Source organism: Trichosurus vulpecula, chromosome 4 (assembly GCF_011100635.1).
Source record: "Trichosurus vulpecula isolate mTriVul1 chromosome 4, mTriVul1.pri, whole genome shotgun sequence".
Classification (NCBI taxonomy): domain Eukaryota; kingdom Metazoa; phylum Chordata; class Mammalia; order Diprotodontia; family Phalangeridae; genus Trichosurus; species Trichosurus vulpecula.
This window is the reverse complement of record NC_050576.1, coordinates 425,119,238-425,134,196: the sequence shown is the minus strand read 5'-3', so window position 1 is coordinate 425,134,196 and position 14,959 is coordinate 425,119,238. Positions and strand designations below refer to the sequence as shown.

General features: G+C 39.2%; 1 protein-coding gene across 1 annotated transcript in view; it reads right to left on the bottom strand.

The window, feature by feature from the left end:
- Positions 1 to 6,779: 6,779 nt before the first annotated feature.
- Positions 6,780 to 14,959, bottom strand: part of IL1R1 (interleukin 1 receptor type 1) — a 39,013-nt gene continuing 30,833 nt past the window's right edge. The window contains exons 10-12 of the mRNA XM_036754926.1: positions 13,660 to 13,803; positions 12,231 to 12,398; positions 6,780 to 9,435 (exon numbers count right to left, since the gene is read on the bottom strand). Of these exons, the coding sequence (XP_036610821.1) occupies positions 9,047 to 9,435; positions 12,231 to 12,398; positions 13,660 to 13,803 (701 nt within the window). The 3' untranslated portion in view covers positions 6,780 to 9,046. The remainder of the gene's footprint in view (positions 9,436 to 12,230; positions 12,399 to 13,659; positions 13,804 to 14,959) is intronic.

Genomic DNA, 14,959 nt, shown 5'->3' with positions numbered 1-14,959 from the left:
TTGAAAGAATCCACCAATCACCTCCTAAAAGAGATCTGAAAAGGAAAACTCCTAGGAATATTGTAGCCAAATTCCAGAGCTCCCAGATCAATGAAAAAATACTGCAAGCAGCCAGAAAGAAACAATTTGAGTATTGTGGAAACACAATCAGGGTAATACAAGATCTAGCAGCTTCTACATTAAGGGATCGAGGGCTTGGAATATGATATTCTGGAGGTCAATGGAGCTAGGATTAAAACCAAGAATCACCTACCCAGCAAAACTGAGTATAATGCTCCAAGACAAAATATGGATTTTCAACAAAATAGATGACTCTCAATCTTTCTCAGTGAAAAGACCAGAGCTGAATAGAAAATTTGACTTTCAAACACCAGAATCAAGAGAAACATGAAAAGGTAAACAAGAAAAAGAAATCACAAAGGACTTACTAAAGTTGAACTGTTTTGTTTACATTCCTACATGGAAAGTTGATGTGTATAATTCATGAGACCTCAGTATTAGAGTAGCTGAAAAGAATACACACGCGCGCGCACACACACACATATGTACACATATATATATATATATATACACACACACAGAGGGGGAGGAGAGGGCACAGGGTGAGTTGTATGTGAAGGGATGATATCTAAAAAATAAAATCAAATTAAGAAAAAGCAGTTCTGTAGGAAGGGAAGAGGGGGCAGGTGAGGGGGAATGAGTGAATCTTGCTCTCATCGGATTTGACCTGAGGAGGGAATAACATACACACTCAATTGGGTATCTTACCCCACGGGAAAGAAGGAGGAAGGAGAAAAAAAAGGGGGGAATGATAGAAGGGAGGGCAGATTGTGGGAGCAAGTAATCAAAAGCAAACACTTTGGAAAAGGGACAAAGTCAAGGGAGGAAATTGAACAAAGGGGAATAGGATAGGAAGGAGCAAAATATAGTTAGTCTTTCACAACATGAGTATTGTGGAAGGGTTTTACATAATGATACACATGTGGCCTATGTTGAATTGCATGCCTTCTTAGGGATGGTGGATGAGGAGGGAAAAGGGGAGAGAATTTGGAACTCAAAGTTTTAAAAAGCAGATGTTCAAAACAGACGTTTTTGCATGCAACTAGGAAATAAGGTATACAGGCAATGGGGCATAGAAATCTATCTTGCCCTACAAGAAAGTAAGGGAAAAGGGGATGGAAGGGAGTGGGGTGACAGAAGGGAGGGCTGACTGGGGAACAGGGCAATCAGAATATATGCCATCTTGGAATGGGGGGAGGGTAGAAATGGGGAGAAAATTTGTAATTCAAACTATTGTGAAAATCAATGCGGAAAACTAAAAATATTTTTAAAAAGAGGGAAAAAAAGAAATTATTTTCTTTGGTAAGCTTTTTAATACCCTCTTTTCCATTTGGCCAATTCCGCTTTTTGAGAAATTATTTCTGCAGCATTTTTTTGTGCTTCTTTTCCAAAGCTATTAGTGGTCTTTTCATAATTTTATTCCTTTGCTCAAATTTCTTTACCTACTTTTTCCTCTACCACTCTTATTTGATTTTGAAAATAATTTTTTAGCTCTTCCCAAAATTTTGTTGGGCTTCTGCCCAGTTCACTTTATTTCTTCTCTGAGGCTTTGCTTGTAGCTGTTCTGGCTTCATTGTTTTCTTCTCAGTTTGTGTCTTGTCCTTCCATGTCACCATAGTAGCTTTTTATGGTCAGGTTCTTTATATGTTGTTTGCTCACTTTTCTACCCTATTTCTTGATTTTGAACTTTATGTTAATCTTGGTCACTGTTCCCATTGTGGTGGGGTGGGGAGGAGCACAGGCTCAAGCTTCAGGCTCTTTTGTGCTGCTGTTTTCAGAGCTAGTTCTGGGAAGTTGAAAGTTTTGGGTACCTCCAAGGTGGTGTCATCTGAGGAGAGTGTGGTCATTGCTTTCCTAGCCTGCACTCTGATCCTTACCCAGAAAGGACCCTTGATCCCTTAGGATTACATTCAATACATTCATCCTTAGAGTCCTTGCTCTCTCTTACCTGAAAGCACTCCTCTCTACCCTTGAACTATGACCTGGAAGTGAGTATAGGAAATAGAAAAATAGCATTTGGTCCTAAAATTGGTGCTAGCAAGCTGGGGGTGGGGAGGGAGGTGGGGCGGGGTTGGTCTCTTATAATCTCTTTCTGACCAATTGCCAGGTGCCCTTACCAGCTCTGGCTTGAGAGCTCCCAAAGCTGCTGTTGCTTGTGTTGCCACCATATGGTCCCACCACTGGGGTTTCATCCCAGTGGGCTTCAAGTCAGCCTCCACCCCCATGTCACAGATCTCTCTTTCTGACCTCTTAAGTCTACTTGGGCTAGAAGAATCTCTCACTCTGACCTTTGGCTGGCTCTGCCACTCCAGAATTCAATTTGAGGCATTATTTTAAAGTTGGTGAGGAACATTGAGAATGCTAAGCTGAGTGCCTTTTCTACTCTGTCATCTTGATTTTGTCCCCTTTGTCCCTTCATTCTTTTTTTTTTTTGAGGCAATCAAGATTAAGTGACTTTCCCAGAGTCACATAGGTAGTAAGTGTCTGAGGTCAGATTTGAATCCTCCTGACTCCAGGGCTGGTTGTTCTGTACACTGTGCCACCTAGTCACTCCATTGTCCCTCAATTCTTAAAGAGTCTATTGTGCATAACTGTTTCTTTCCATTATATTACATGCTCCTTGAAGGTAAGACTGTTGGCACTTTAATATTTGTATTCTCTGCTCCTACCACAGTGCTTAGCGCATAATAAATAGCCCTTTAATTAAAGTTTGCTGGTTTTCTTAATGACTGGGAATTAACATTATGATGTTATGTACTATGCTATCATACTGTAATAAATGACCCCAGATTGCTGTGCTTGGGTTATTTTATCCTCTTTTATTGTTTTTTAGTCTCCCTATTGTCTGGGTGCCAGTTCTGCTTTTTCACAGCTGTCAGTATGCCTACCTATAATAGTTCCTCTTCTTTCTGTTTCCCCTTTGCTACTTCTGTTTTTCAGGCTTTGAATACAAGTGACCAAAGTTTGGGGGGGGGTTTCTTTTTTTTTTTTTATACTTGCCAGTCATAGTAACCAGGCCACGTGAGGCATTTTACAGTAGAAAGAGTATTTTATTTGGAAACAAATCTCCAAAATCAAAATCAAAATCTTCAACTTACTAGTTGAGTGAACTAGAATAAGACCCCTAAGCATCTCTGGGCCTCTGTTTCCTCAACTTTAAAGTGAGGGAACTTGGACCACTTAGAGGAAACTAGGTGGCCTGTAAGGTGCCTTCCAGCTCTAAATCTATGACCTTGTGTCTACTTTGACTCCTTAGAGGCCATTCAGGTTTTTTGTTTTGTTAGGCCAGTGAGTGAATTTGAGTTCATATGATTATAGATTTATAACTAGAAGGAACTTTAAAGCTTATCTAGTCCAACCCATTTTACAGAAAACTGAGGCTCTGAGCCAGTCAATAAACATTTAAGGACCTACTATGTGCCAAGTACTGTCCACATGCTGGGAATAAAAAGAAAGGTTAAAAAAAAAGTCACTGCCCTCAAGGAGTTTACAGTCTAATGAGGGATCCAACAATGCTGTACAAACAAGCAGGATAAACAGGAATAATAAGCGAAGGGAAGACACTAGAATTAAGAGGAATCAGAATAGACTTCCTGTAGAAGGCGAGATTTTAGCTGGGATATGAAGGAAGCCAAGAGGTGGAGATGAGGAAGGAAAGACTTCCAGGCATGAGAGACAGCCAGTGAAAACTCCCAGAGGCTAGAGTTGGAGTGTTACTAGCTATGTGACCCTAGACAAGTCACTTAACCTCTATCTGCCTCAGTTTTCTCATCTGTAAAGTAGAGATCATAAATGCACCTATCTCCCAGAGTAGATGAGGATCTAATGAGATAAAAATTATAAAGCATTTAGCACAGTGCCCGACTCGTAGTAAGGTTGTGTAAATATTAGGGTTTGGGTTTTTGGGGGGGGGTTGTTTAAGAAATAGTAAAGGATTATTGGACTATCTGAAAGTCATGATCCAAAAAAAGAGCCTACACATCATCTTTCAAGAAATTATCAAAGAAAACTGCCCTGATATTCTAGAACCAGAGGGGAAAATAGATGTTGAAAGAATCCACTGCTCACCTCCTAAAAGAGATCCTAAAAGGAAAAGTCCTAGGAATATTGTAGCTAAATTCCAGAGTTCCCAAGTCAAGGAGAAAATATTACAAGCAGCCAGAAAGAAACAGTTTGAGTATTATGGAAACACAATCAGGATGTCAAAAGATCTAACAGCTTCTACATTAAGGGTTCAGAGGGCTTGGAATATGATATTCCAGAGGTTGAAGCAGCTAGAATCAAAACCAAGAATCACCTACCCAGCAAAACTTAGTATAATCCTTCGGGGGGGGCAGGAATAGAGGACTTTCAAGCATTTGTGATGAAAAGACTGGAGCTGAATAGAAAATTTGACTCTCAAATACAAGAATCAAGAGAAGTATGAAAAGGTAAACAGGAAAGAGAAATCATAAGGGACTTATTAAAGTTGAACTGTTCACATTCCTGCATGGAAAGATGATATTTGTAACTCATGAGGCTTTTCTCAGTATTAGGGTAGTTGGAGGGAATACATATAGATATAAAGAAATATATATTGATATATACTTATATTATATATATACGTATATATATATATATATATATATATATATAGAGAGAGAGAGAGAGAGAGAGAGAGAGAGAGACAGAGGCAGAAGGCACAGAGTGAGTTGAATATGAAGGGATGATATCTAAAAAATAAAATTAAGGGGTGAGAGGGAGGAATGTACTCGCAGAAGGTAAAAGGGAGAGTTAGAATGGGATAAATTGTCTCACATAAAAAAAAGAAAAAGCTTTTACAACAGAGGGGAAGAAGGATTTGGCTCAAGGAGGGAATAACATACACACTCAATTGGGTATGAAAAACTATCTTACCCTACAGGAAAGTAGGGGGAAGGGGATAAGAGAGGGGGGATGATAGAAGGGAGGGTAAAAAGGAGGACAGGGTAATCAGAATCAAACACTTTTGAGGAGGGACAGGGTCAAAGGAAAGAATAGAATAAACGGGGGGGGGATAGAATGGAGGGATATATAGTTAGTGTTTTACAACATGACTATTATGGAAGTGTTTTGCATGACTATACATGTATAACCTATATCAAATTGCTTGCCTTCTCAATAAAGGTGTGTGGGGACAGAAGAAGGGAGAGAATGTGGAATTCAAAGTTTTAAAAACGAATGTTAAAAATTATTTTTACATGCAACTGGGGAATAAGATATACTGGCAATGGACTATAGAAATCTATCTTGACCTATAGGAAAATAGAAGAAAAGGGGATTGGGGGGGGATCAGAATGCATGCTGGCTTGGGTGGGGGGAGGGGATAAATGGGGAGAAAATTTGAAACTCAGAATCTTGTGGAAGTGAATGTTGAAAACTAAAAATTAATTAAAAAAAAAGAAACAGCAAAGGAGGCTAGTGTCATTAAATCACAGATTATGTGGGGGTGGGGCCAGGGGGAGCACAAGATGTAAGAGGACTGAAAAGGTAAGGATTGACCAGGGTACCAAGGGATTTGTTTCACTGCCAAAGAATTTCATATTTGATCCTAAAGATGATCCTGGATCCTAGAGCCCTTAGAGTTTTGTAGGGAGGGATTGTAAAGGCAATCAGTGAATGGGAAGATCTTCCCTGCCCATTTGAGTGGGGGAAGGGCTCTCAGAGTCCTGGGGGGAGTGGCTAGGACTGGAGCCAATGTTAAGCACCTGAGTTCTGGTCCACGTGATGACATGAAGCCTGTGGTGGGAGGAGCTTGCTGAACAGTTGGAGCAGAGCTAAGAGGCAGTTGGTGAGAGCAGTTAAGAGCTGAAGGAGAGAGGAAGCAGTCAGCTAGCTGGAACACAGCTTGGAGGTTGCGGCGGAAGCAGCAGTGACGGTGGCAGCTCTACAAAAAAGCAGGACTGACCCTCGTGGAGACCGGAGAGTGCTGAGCAGAGGTTTGAGGACAGTGGGTGGTCTTCTTGCTGGAGGGCCCTGGCATGGTTGGGGGGGGGGGGTTGGGGGAAGCACCAGTATGACTTGGCTTGCTACCATAAAGTTTTTCTGTGGCCTCCTGGTCACTATTGTGAGATGGGCATACTGGTTTTGGAAGATTCTTGCCAGGATGTCGAACTGGGGACACTGGTCCATGGGTTTGCTACTTTTGAGTTTCAATAAATGCTTTAACTCCTCTGCCTTCTACTTAGAGAATTCCTTATAGCCTGTGATTCTGGACCATTCAGGCATATTCATGGTTATCTTTGAAGTCATGAATCTGCCTTACTAATATAGGGACATAATCAGATCTTCTCTTTAGAAAGATCACTTTGACATCTGAGTGGATGATGGACTGGAGAGAGGAGAGGTTTGTGGTGGGCAGACCAAACAGCAGGCTATCACAATACTTCAGGCACAAAGGAATGAGGGGCTGCACCAGTGAGGTTGCACTGTGAGAGCAGAGAAGGAGACATATGCAAGAGATATTATAGAGGAAAAATCAGCAAGCTTCATTTGTCCATAGTCACAGAGGATTGAGCCAAGATCAAAACCTAGGTACCTTGTCTCCAAATCCAGACCTCTTTCCAAGGGACCAGTCCCAGAGGGTTGGGATGTCACTGTATTAAAATTCACATTTTGACTGTATTTCATAGCAAAGACACAAAGAGGCTAGAAATGTCCCCCTTCCCCCTCAAAAAACAAACTCACAGTTGTACAGCAAATGCAGCAACCTAACTTAAAAAGCCCATTTATTTATAGCCCATTGATTTACATACATTTCTTCTGACTTCCATTTTCATCAATTGTGTATGATCTTCTTAGTTTGGCTAAACTTTTTGTAGTTCTGTTTTATAGTTCAGGCCTGGGAGTGTGAACTTAAGGCAGAGAGATGAGTGAGGAAAGAAACAGACTTTTAAACAATAGGAATCATCAGATTTCTTTTTTTTTTTTTAAGTTTTGAATGGAGAATTTATTAGCCAGCGTCCATTCCAGGGCATAAACAGCCCAAATCAGAATGGCCAGGAATTGGGGTGAAGTTATATTTGTACAGAAAAAACAGGGTGCAGTGGTTAATTATTTCTTGAAATTTACGGGCCAGGTCACAGGGTGGTCCAGGGGAACAGGAACAAAGATCCTGACAGATCAAAGATTCTGACAGGTTATTGTTAAATGGGATAATCTTATCTATTGACATGACAACTTTATTGGAAAACAAATACATTGGATTGGAACCAATCAAAAGATTTGCTGCAAATCATGAACTTGGTGCTTTAATACATAAAAATATTTAGCATCTGTTGAAGTTACACAAACAAGTGAACAAACACACTTTCATCCTGAAAGATAGAAACAATATTGTTTATCAAAAAGGGAATATCTGACATTGAAAAAAATGGCTCAATATTTTTCTTTCTGTAGAATGAAAGGGAGGACATCATTGTACTAAAGCAGTACTGACATCTTTCAAAGATGTTGGCTTGCTCCATCTGCAAGAACTTTTTAAACTAAAATTGTCAGCATCGTTACTAAAAGTACAATTAAAAAGAACTTATTAATTTGAAATGGAATGGAGGGGAGGACATAGTCTCCTGAGGTAATCAGAGGGGGGAAAAAGTAAATGTGCTTATTAAAAAAAATAAGGCAGAGGGAGCTCACCCAGAATGAAAAATGAAATTTTTCCTCCCTGAGAAGCCAATGTAATTAAACTTTCCTGCGTGAGGTTCTTCTCCATTTGCACTTCTCAATTCTTCTTGGAAATCTTAGTGTTCATTCTTTCCCAACTATTTTCTTCCCCTTCTCTTTCTTTCACAGACTATACCATTATTTCTAAGCTGAAACCAGAATGTTTTAGAATTAAACTTTCCTTATAGTCCCGAGTCCTCCCAACCTACTTAGCAGAACATTATGAATAAAACTTACTATAAGGCATTTAATAGGAAGTTTTTCTCTTTGTGTGTGTGTGTGTGTGTGTGTGGCACTATTACGAGTACTGTACCACTGTATTGTAATAAATGCTCGTTGACTGCCTGAGAGAAACTCCACTCTAAACTCTCTATGTATATAAACTTACAAAAGAAACATAATTTTCTCTAAGATATGTTTGTATTTTTATTTCTTTTGAGGCTTGCCTCTAAAAAAAGTGTTATGTGCTCCAGTGAAATCTTGACCCAAATATAAAAGGCAACTTTTTTTTTTAGGTTACTATCCCTACAGAAACCTAAGGTCAAATACCATTTTCAAAGATATGCAATCCTAGAGAATTGTTTTAACCACTAATATAATTAAAAGCATCAATATAAAATTCTCACTGATTCTTTGGAAACTGACAGCTGGCAGTAAATGTGGATGGATACAGCAAGTGTAAAGTAGATGCAAAGATATCTATGAAATTATTCTTTGGCGAAATGCCATTTGCTCAAGGATAAAACAAAACAAAACCCAGTTTTGGGAGGAATTTCCTGGCTGCTTTGCCCTCTGAGGCAAAGCTAAGCAACAAGTCTGCCAGCTACCTTTTTTGGACAATTACTCATTTTAAATCCCTCCTCAGTTACTGCAAATCCCCTTTCTTAGTCTTATCTTTTTTTATGCTGGTGTGTTTCATAGTGCTGGCTTTAAAAGAAGGATATAGAGATCTCCTGCCCTCTCCTCCTCTCCCCCATGTTCCTTCACCCAAATGTGCCCCTCATCCATCCTTGACCTAATGCCCTTCACTGTTGATGATTTGATCATCTATGAGCTACTCTTTAACACTGAAACAAAATTCCAGGTGACCACACAGTGGCAAGTGAACACATACACACACACACACACACACACACACACACACACACACACACACACACAAACACTCATGGCTGGAAAAGCCACCACGACAATCCATCCAACCTGGAAATCCTTTAAGGCAAACAGGCAGCTTCTACTTATGAAGGAGACAAATCACCTGTGCAATCTTTCAGAGAGTTTCCCTGAGTGCTCAAAGTGCCATGTGCTATTTCTTCTTAGAATTCAGCACAGAATCTAGGACAAGGGATTCCCTTGTGGAAGAAGGCTGATGCTGCTGTGCTGGCATGTGGTACCTGACACATCTCCAAAACTTTGTCTTTGCAGATGGGGCTTCTTCCGTGAAGTCCCCTTTCCATCGGATGACACCATGCTTCTGTTTGAGGTATTTAATAGATTCTGGCATATTCCCATAGTTCTTAATTTTTTCCAGTTCAACCAGGATGATTTTAATTCCATCCTGGACAAGAGCATTATACATAGCTATTTGCTGTTCTGATGTGTTTCCCAGCCAATTGTAACTTGATTGCTCTCCAGCTAAGACAATGATCAATCTTCTGCTTTTCGTAATGTTCTCATTGGTAACCACAACAGCATCTGAAAAACACAAAGTATAATATGGTTTACAAAGCTTCAAGTCATCATCCTTCCAATCTCTTTCTACTTAGAGTCTCTCCCCTTTGCAATCCACTGCTCTTTCAAATCTGACCATGCCATTCTAATCAAAAGCCTTTAGCGCCTAGAGGACAACTAATCAATCAGTAAACATTTGGTAATTGCCTAGTAAGGGCCAGAAACTATGCTAAGCATTGGGGATACAAAAAGAGACAAAAGACAGTCTCTGTCCTCAAGGAACTTACAATCTATGAGACACCTAAATGCTTAGAAGACAAAATGCAAACTCAAAGGCCCTCCACTATCTGCCCCCATAGAATGCAAGTTCCATCTCTGTCTTTGTATATTTGTATACCTAGTGCCTAGTGGAAAATTGCTTGTTGACTGACTGATTGATCTGGCTCCATCCTACCTTTCCTATCTTATTGAACATTACTTCCTCTTACAATCTGAGCCAAAATGGACCATTAGATAGATTATTTTGCACCTTATGCCACCATTTTCTGACTTTGCACAATTATATCATTCACCCATATCTAGAATATACCCTTTTATCTCTCACTTGTAAAAATTCTTCTCCTCTGGCAGGGCTTAGTTCAGGTGCCATTTTTTTCATGAAGCCTTCCACCCATCCTCCCAACCTAAAGCAATAACATCTCCTTCCTTAAAGCTTCCTATTGCACTATGTCTGGAAAGCTTAAAAAATCATAGTTGAAAGAATTCCCCTGTGAGGCCACCTTGTCCAACCCATACTAGACAAGAGACCATCCACTCTTTGTTTGAAGGCATCTAATGACAGGGAATCTTATACCCTCTAAGGCAGTCCATTCCACTTTTGGATAGCTTCAATTATTGGTTTGTTTCTTCACTTTTTTCCTTCCAGCCTAAATCTGCCTCTCTGTAACAGTCACTCATTGCTCCTCATTCTTCCCTCGGAGGCCAAACAGAATAATTCTAATTTCTCTTCGTGTCCCTAGCGCAGTGTGTAGCACATAGAGGGCACTTTAAAATGCTTTTTAAATTGAACTGAATGGCATCCCTCTGACTTTTAGTTGACAAATTGAATGTTCTTTTCTCAATCTTCTCCACAGATTTTGACACTCAAACACCAACTTCTCTTGGATACTCTTCCTCTTCGGATTTTCACACCACACCTCTCTCCTGATTCTCTTCCTACCTGCTCCACTGGTCCTTTTTAGTTTCCTTTGTTGTTGTTGGGTAGTCATTTTCAGTCACGTTCAGCTCTTCATGACCCCATTTGGGGCTTTCTTGGCAAAGATACTAAGGTGGTTTGCCATTTTCTTCTCCAGCTCACTTTGCAGATGAGGAAATTGAGGCAAACAGGGTTTAGTCACTTGCCCAGGGCCACACAACCAGTAAATGTCTGAGGCCAGATTTGAACTCAGAAAAGTGAGTCTTCCTGACTCCAAGCCCAGCACTCTATCTACTGCACCACCAACTAATTTGTAATCTGGGTCATGCCAACTAAGTGAGTGCTCCCTAAGGCTCTGACTTCACCCTTTCACCTTCTCCCTGTGTATCACCTCCATTGGTTATCTCATCAGCTCCCACAGGTTCAACTCTCTTCTCTACGGAGGTGATTCCCAAGTCTCCTGAGCATCGGTGTCACATTTTTAACTTTAATTTGGACATATAAAACTTGATGTCCTCTAGACATGTCAAACACAACATGTCCAAACCAGAAGTCATCATCTTTTCCACCAGACTCTCCACCCTTCCTCACTTCTGTTACTATTGAGATAACCATTCTCATCTCAGTCACTCAGGCTCGCGATCTCTGTGTCATCCTTGACACTTCTCTCACACTCGCTCCATAAATCCCACCTGTTGCCAAATATTTTCGTTCCTTCCTTTATAACATTTCTCCCCCCTCCCCTTCTCCCCACTCACATAGCCACCACCCTGATGAAAGCTGTCATTGTCTCCTGCCTGGGTGATTAGTTCAATAACCATTTCGTTAGTCTCCTTGCCTTAAGCTTCTACTTATTCCAATCTATTCTCTACCCTCTACATATTTTATGATCCAGCAACAACTGCCTTCTTGCTGATGCAGTACATAAATTTGGAGTCTGGAAGGCTTGAGTTCAAACCATCTCTCAGACATTTATATGCTGCATGACTCTTGGCAAGTCACCCACTCTCTCTAATCCTCAATTTTCCCATCTGCAAAATAGGGATGATATTAGCACCTACCTGATAGGATATCATAAGGATCAAATAAGATAACATATGTAAAGTATTTTGCAAATCTTAAAGTGCTATCTAAATTCTAGCTAGCTAGGTAGTGGTAATGTGGTAGTAGCAGGAGTAGTAGTAATGGTAGCCATAATAATGATAGTGGTGGTGGCAGCAGCTAGGTGGCACAGTGGATAGAGTGCTGGGGCTAGAGCAGGGGTGAGGAAGGGCCTCATTGGAGGACCTAGAGGCCTTGAGGCCACAGGTTCCCCGCCTCTGGCCTAGAGTAAGAACTTTGGGAGTTCAAATCTGGCCTCAGAAACTTAGTAGCTGTGTGACCCTGGGCAAGTCACTCAACTTTTTTGCCTCAGTTTCCTCATCTGTAAAATGAACTGGAGAAAGAAATGGCAAACCACTCCAGTATCTTTGCCAAGAAAACCCCAAATGAAGTCACAGAGAGTCACACACAACTGAAAAATCACTCGACAAGAAGTAGAAATAGTGGTAATACTAAATCTATGACCCTATAAAATATTACATAAGTTATTAGAAAGTTCTTCTTTCTTCCATTTTAAACATACCTTCTCCAACAAGGTCATCCCTTCCATAGATGAACAGATTATATCCACATTGATTTTCTAGGACTTCAGGCAAGATTTTAAACACAAAGATGTCTGAGATGTAAGTGGATCCTTCTTCAAAATTTTTTGGATATAATATGTATGCATCATAGACTTTTCCATCCAAAGCTAAAGAATAAAACATAATGTATTTAGCATTCAAAAAATTGGCCCTGACAAAGTAGAGATCACAAACTTCCATTTCCAAATTAGTATTGATAGTTTTTTGAAATCTCAATATGAATAAAATAATAGCCACCACAAAAGCTCTCTTTATTCAAATGTCATTAAGCTTTCTTAATGACAAGTTGGTGGCTCTGTTGTAATAGTTGGAACAGTAGTCCTTTATCTTCTTAGCATGGAAATGTTCTTTGGAAATATAGACAGTATCCCTATTTCTTTGGAAATAGTTAAGCCACCAAATTGGAGGCATCATTTTCCCACATTGGGCGCTCTTTCTCAGAAAAGTCAAAAGAGAAAATCAGAAAACTCCCTGTTTTAAGTGATGTGTTTATTTTTGTACCACTGCATTTAACATGGTGCATGTAAATATTATAGCCATCTCAGTCAAAATCACTGACCTAGAGTTTAAAAAATAAGTAAATAAGATAGCTCAGAAGATTTGCCAAAGTGTTCTGTCGTCACGGAGAACATTCAGAATACATAAATTATAATATATTATTTTTATTTCTAAAATTCATTGCTTTCTTATAATAAAGCGTCAATGGCACAAAATATGCATGCATCAACCCTCTTCTCCTTCAAGTATAAATACTGTTATGCAATTAATCTGAGATCTAAAATAAATTCAATTTTGAGACCCCTTAGCAGAGTTTCTATAACAGGTACAAGCCTGTGACTCCCCACTCACTCCCCCTCCCAAATGTCTCACCCATAAATTCCACCTTCTTCTCTTCTAAATAAACTGAAGAGTGATTAGAGGTTTTTTCCCAGTGATGCTTAACAAATAAAATTCATCTGGGGGACCCCAAAATCTGTTAATTCCTTCCTCTGGAAGGCAGATAGTAGCATAGAGATCATGAGGGACTATTAAAAATACCCACCCATGGCCACGACACTTCTGCCCCAACAAAGCAGTTTTAAAATGGAGAAAATTTCAGTTACTGGGCTAAAAAGATTTTACCAGTATGATTTACATTCTGTGGATGAAATGACATTTTTATATAACTTCAAAGTAATGTAATTTAATCCTTATTAAGATATTCTTATCTGTAAGTCTACTAAACATGGGCCCAAACTGACTTTACCAACTAAAAAAAGACAAAACAAACAAACAGCAATAACAACAGAAAACCTAGGAGTCACCTCCTTGTCCAATTTGCTAGTATTCAAAAGATAATATCGAACAGGAAAACAAAACATAATTTACCTTTTTTCAGGAAATATGGATGGCAAGAATCCCTATACAAAAGCACAATTTCAACCTTGAAAATTTTGTAGAGAAACACGGAGAATGTAACCACTAATGCCAGAGAGATGAATCCTCCAATCATATACATTCTGGAATCTGAGACTACCTCAGAAAAGGAAGGAAATGCAAATATTAAACTTGAAGTAATCAAACATTAAGCATAGAATCACCAACAACATCTGAATGAAGCGGAGTCTTTAGGTTTAATTTCTCTGGTTCCTTACAATGTCATCTCTTGTTTCCATTATGTAATAACTATTAATGCTTCTATCTATACTTTTCCACTAAAGATCATCTGTTAATTCCTGAGAAGGTTTAGATCTGCATCAGTGAATGGAGTTTGCATGCCAAAGAAATCACAGATTTTAAAGTATTGAACTAAAACATAAACCCATCTAGCTAGTAGTAGATAATCTTCATGAGGTACTATGTCAAAAAAAATCTCATCTTGTGGTCAACCTTCTAGTGGTGAGTCTGTATATACTTAGTAAGCCTGGTCCTCAGATTCTATGTCTATGTTTAAAGACTTTGCATCAGGATGGTACCTTCCAAAGCACGTACTCTGATGACATAGCCTTTGAAAACCCAGGTCATTTTCAGGCCATGACCAGCCTAGAAACCCTTGTACAGGGTTCATATTGTTTTTCATATAAAAATATAAATGTATTTATAAGTTTATTTTTATAAAAATGTAACTATTTATAAATATGCAAATTTATAAAGACCTAAGTTATATATTTATAAATATAAATTTACATATGTGTATGTATATATATACATATACATATACAGACAGACAGATAGATAGATAGAGAGGTAGGTAGATAGATAGCCATTATACTAAAGCTTTAGTTGGTGGAAGGGGGGAACTTGTAAGTTGAAACATAGCTTAATTCAGGTACCATCTTCAACAGCTGCCATTAATGCCAATTAATAAGAACACTGTTCATCCTGGCAGTCAAATATGGTCTTTTACATGATTCTATTGACTGAATCACTCCTCTCTTTCACCCAAGAAGAAGGGTAGGTGTAGAGATATGGAGAAGTTGTATACAGTCTAGTCTTCTGAAGGCATAAAAGCCTTCTTTCTCTTGATACTTTGCTGGTATGTGTTCTAAAACTATTTTTTCCTATTCAGTTTCCAACACTATTCCACCTAATCTACCAAGAAGATTAATGAAACATTCATCGACGAAATCAATCAGAGTCCAACTTCAGAAACATAAACTCTTCACTGCAATCATAAATAAACCACAGT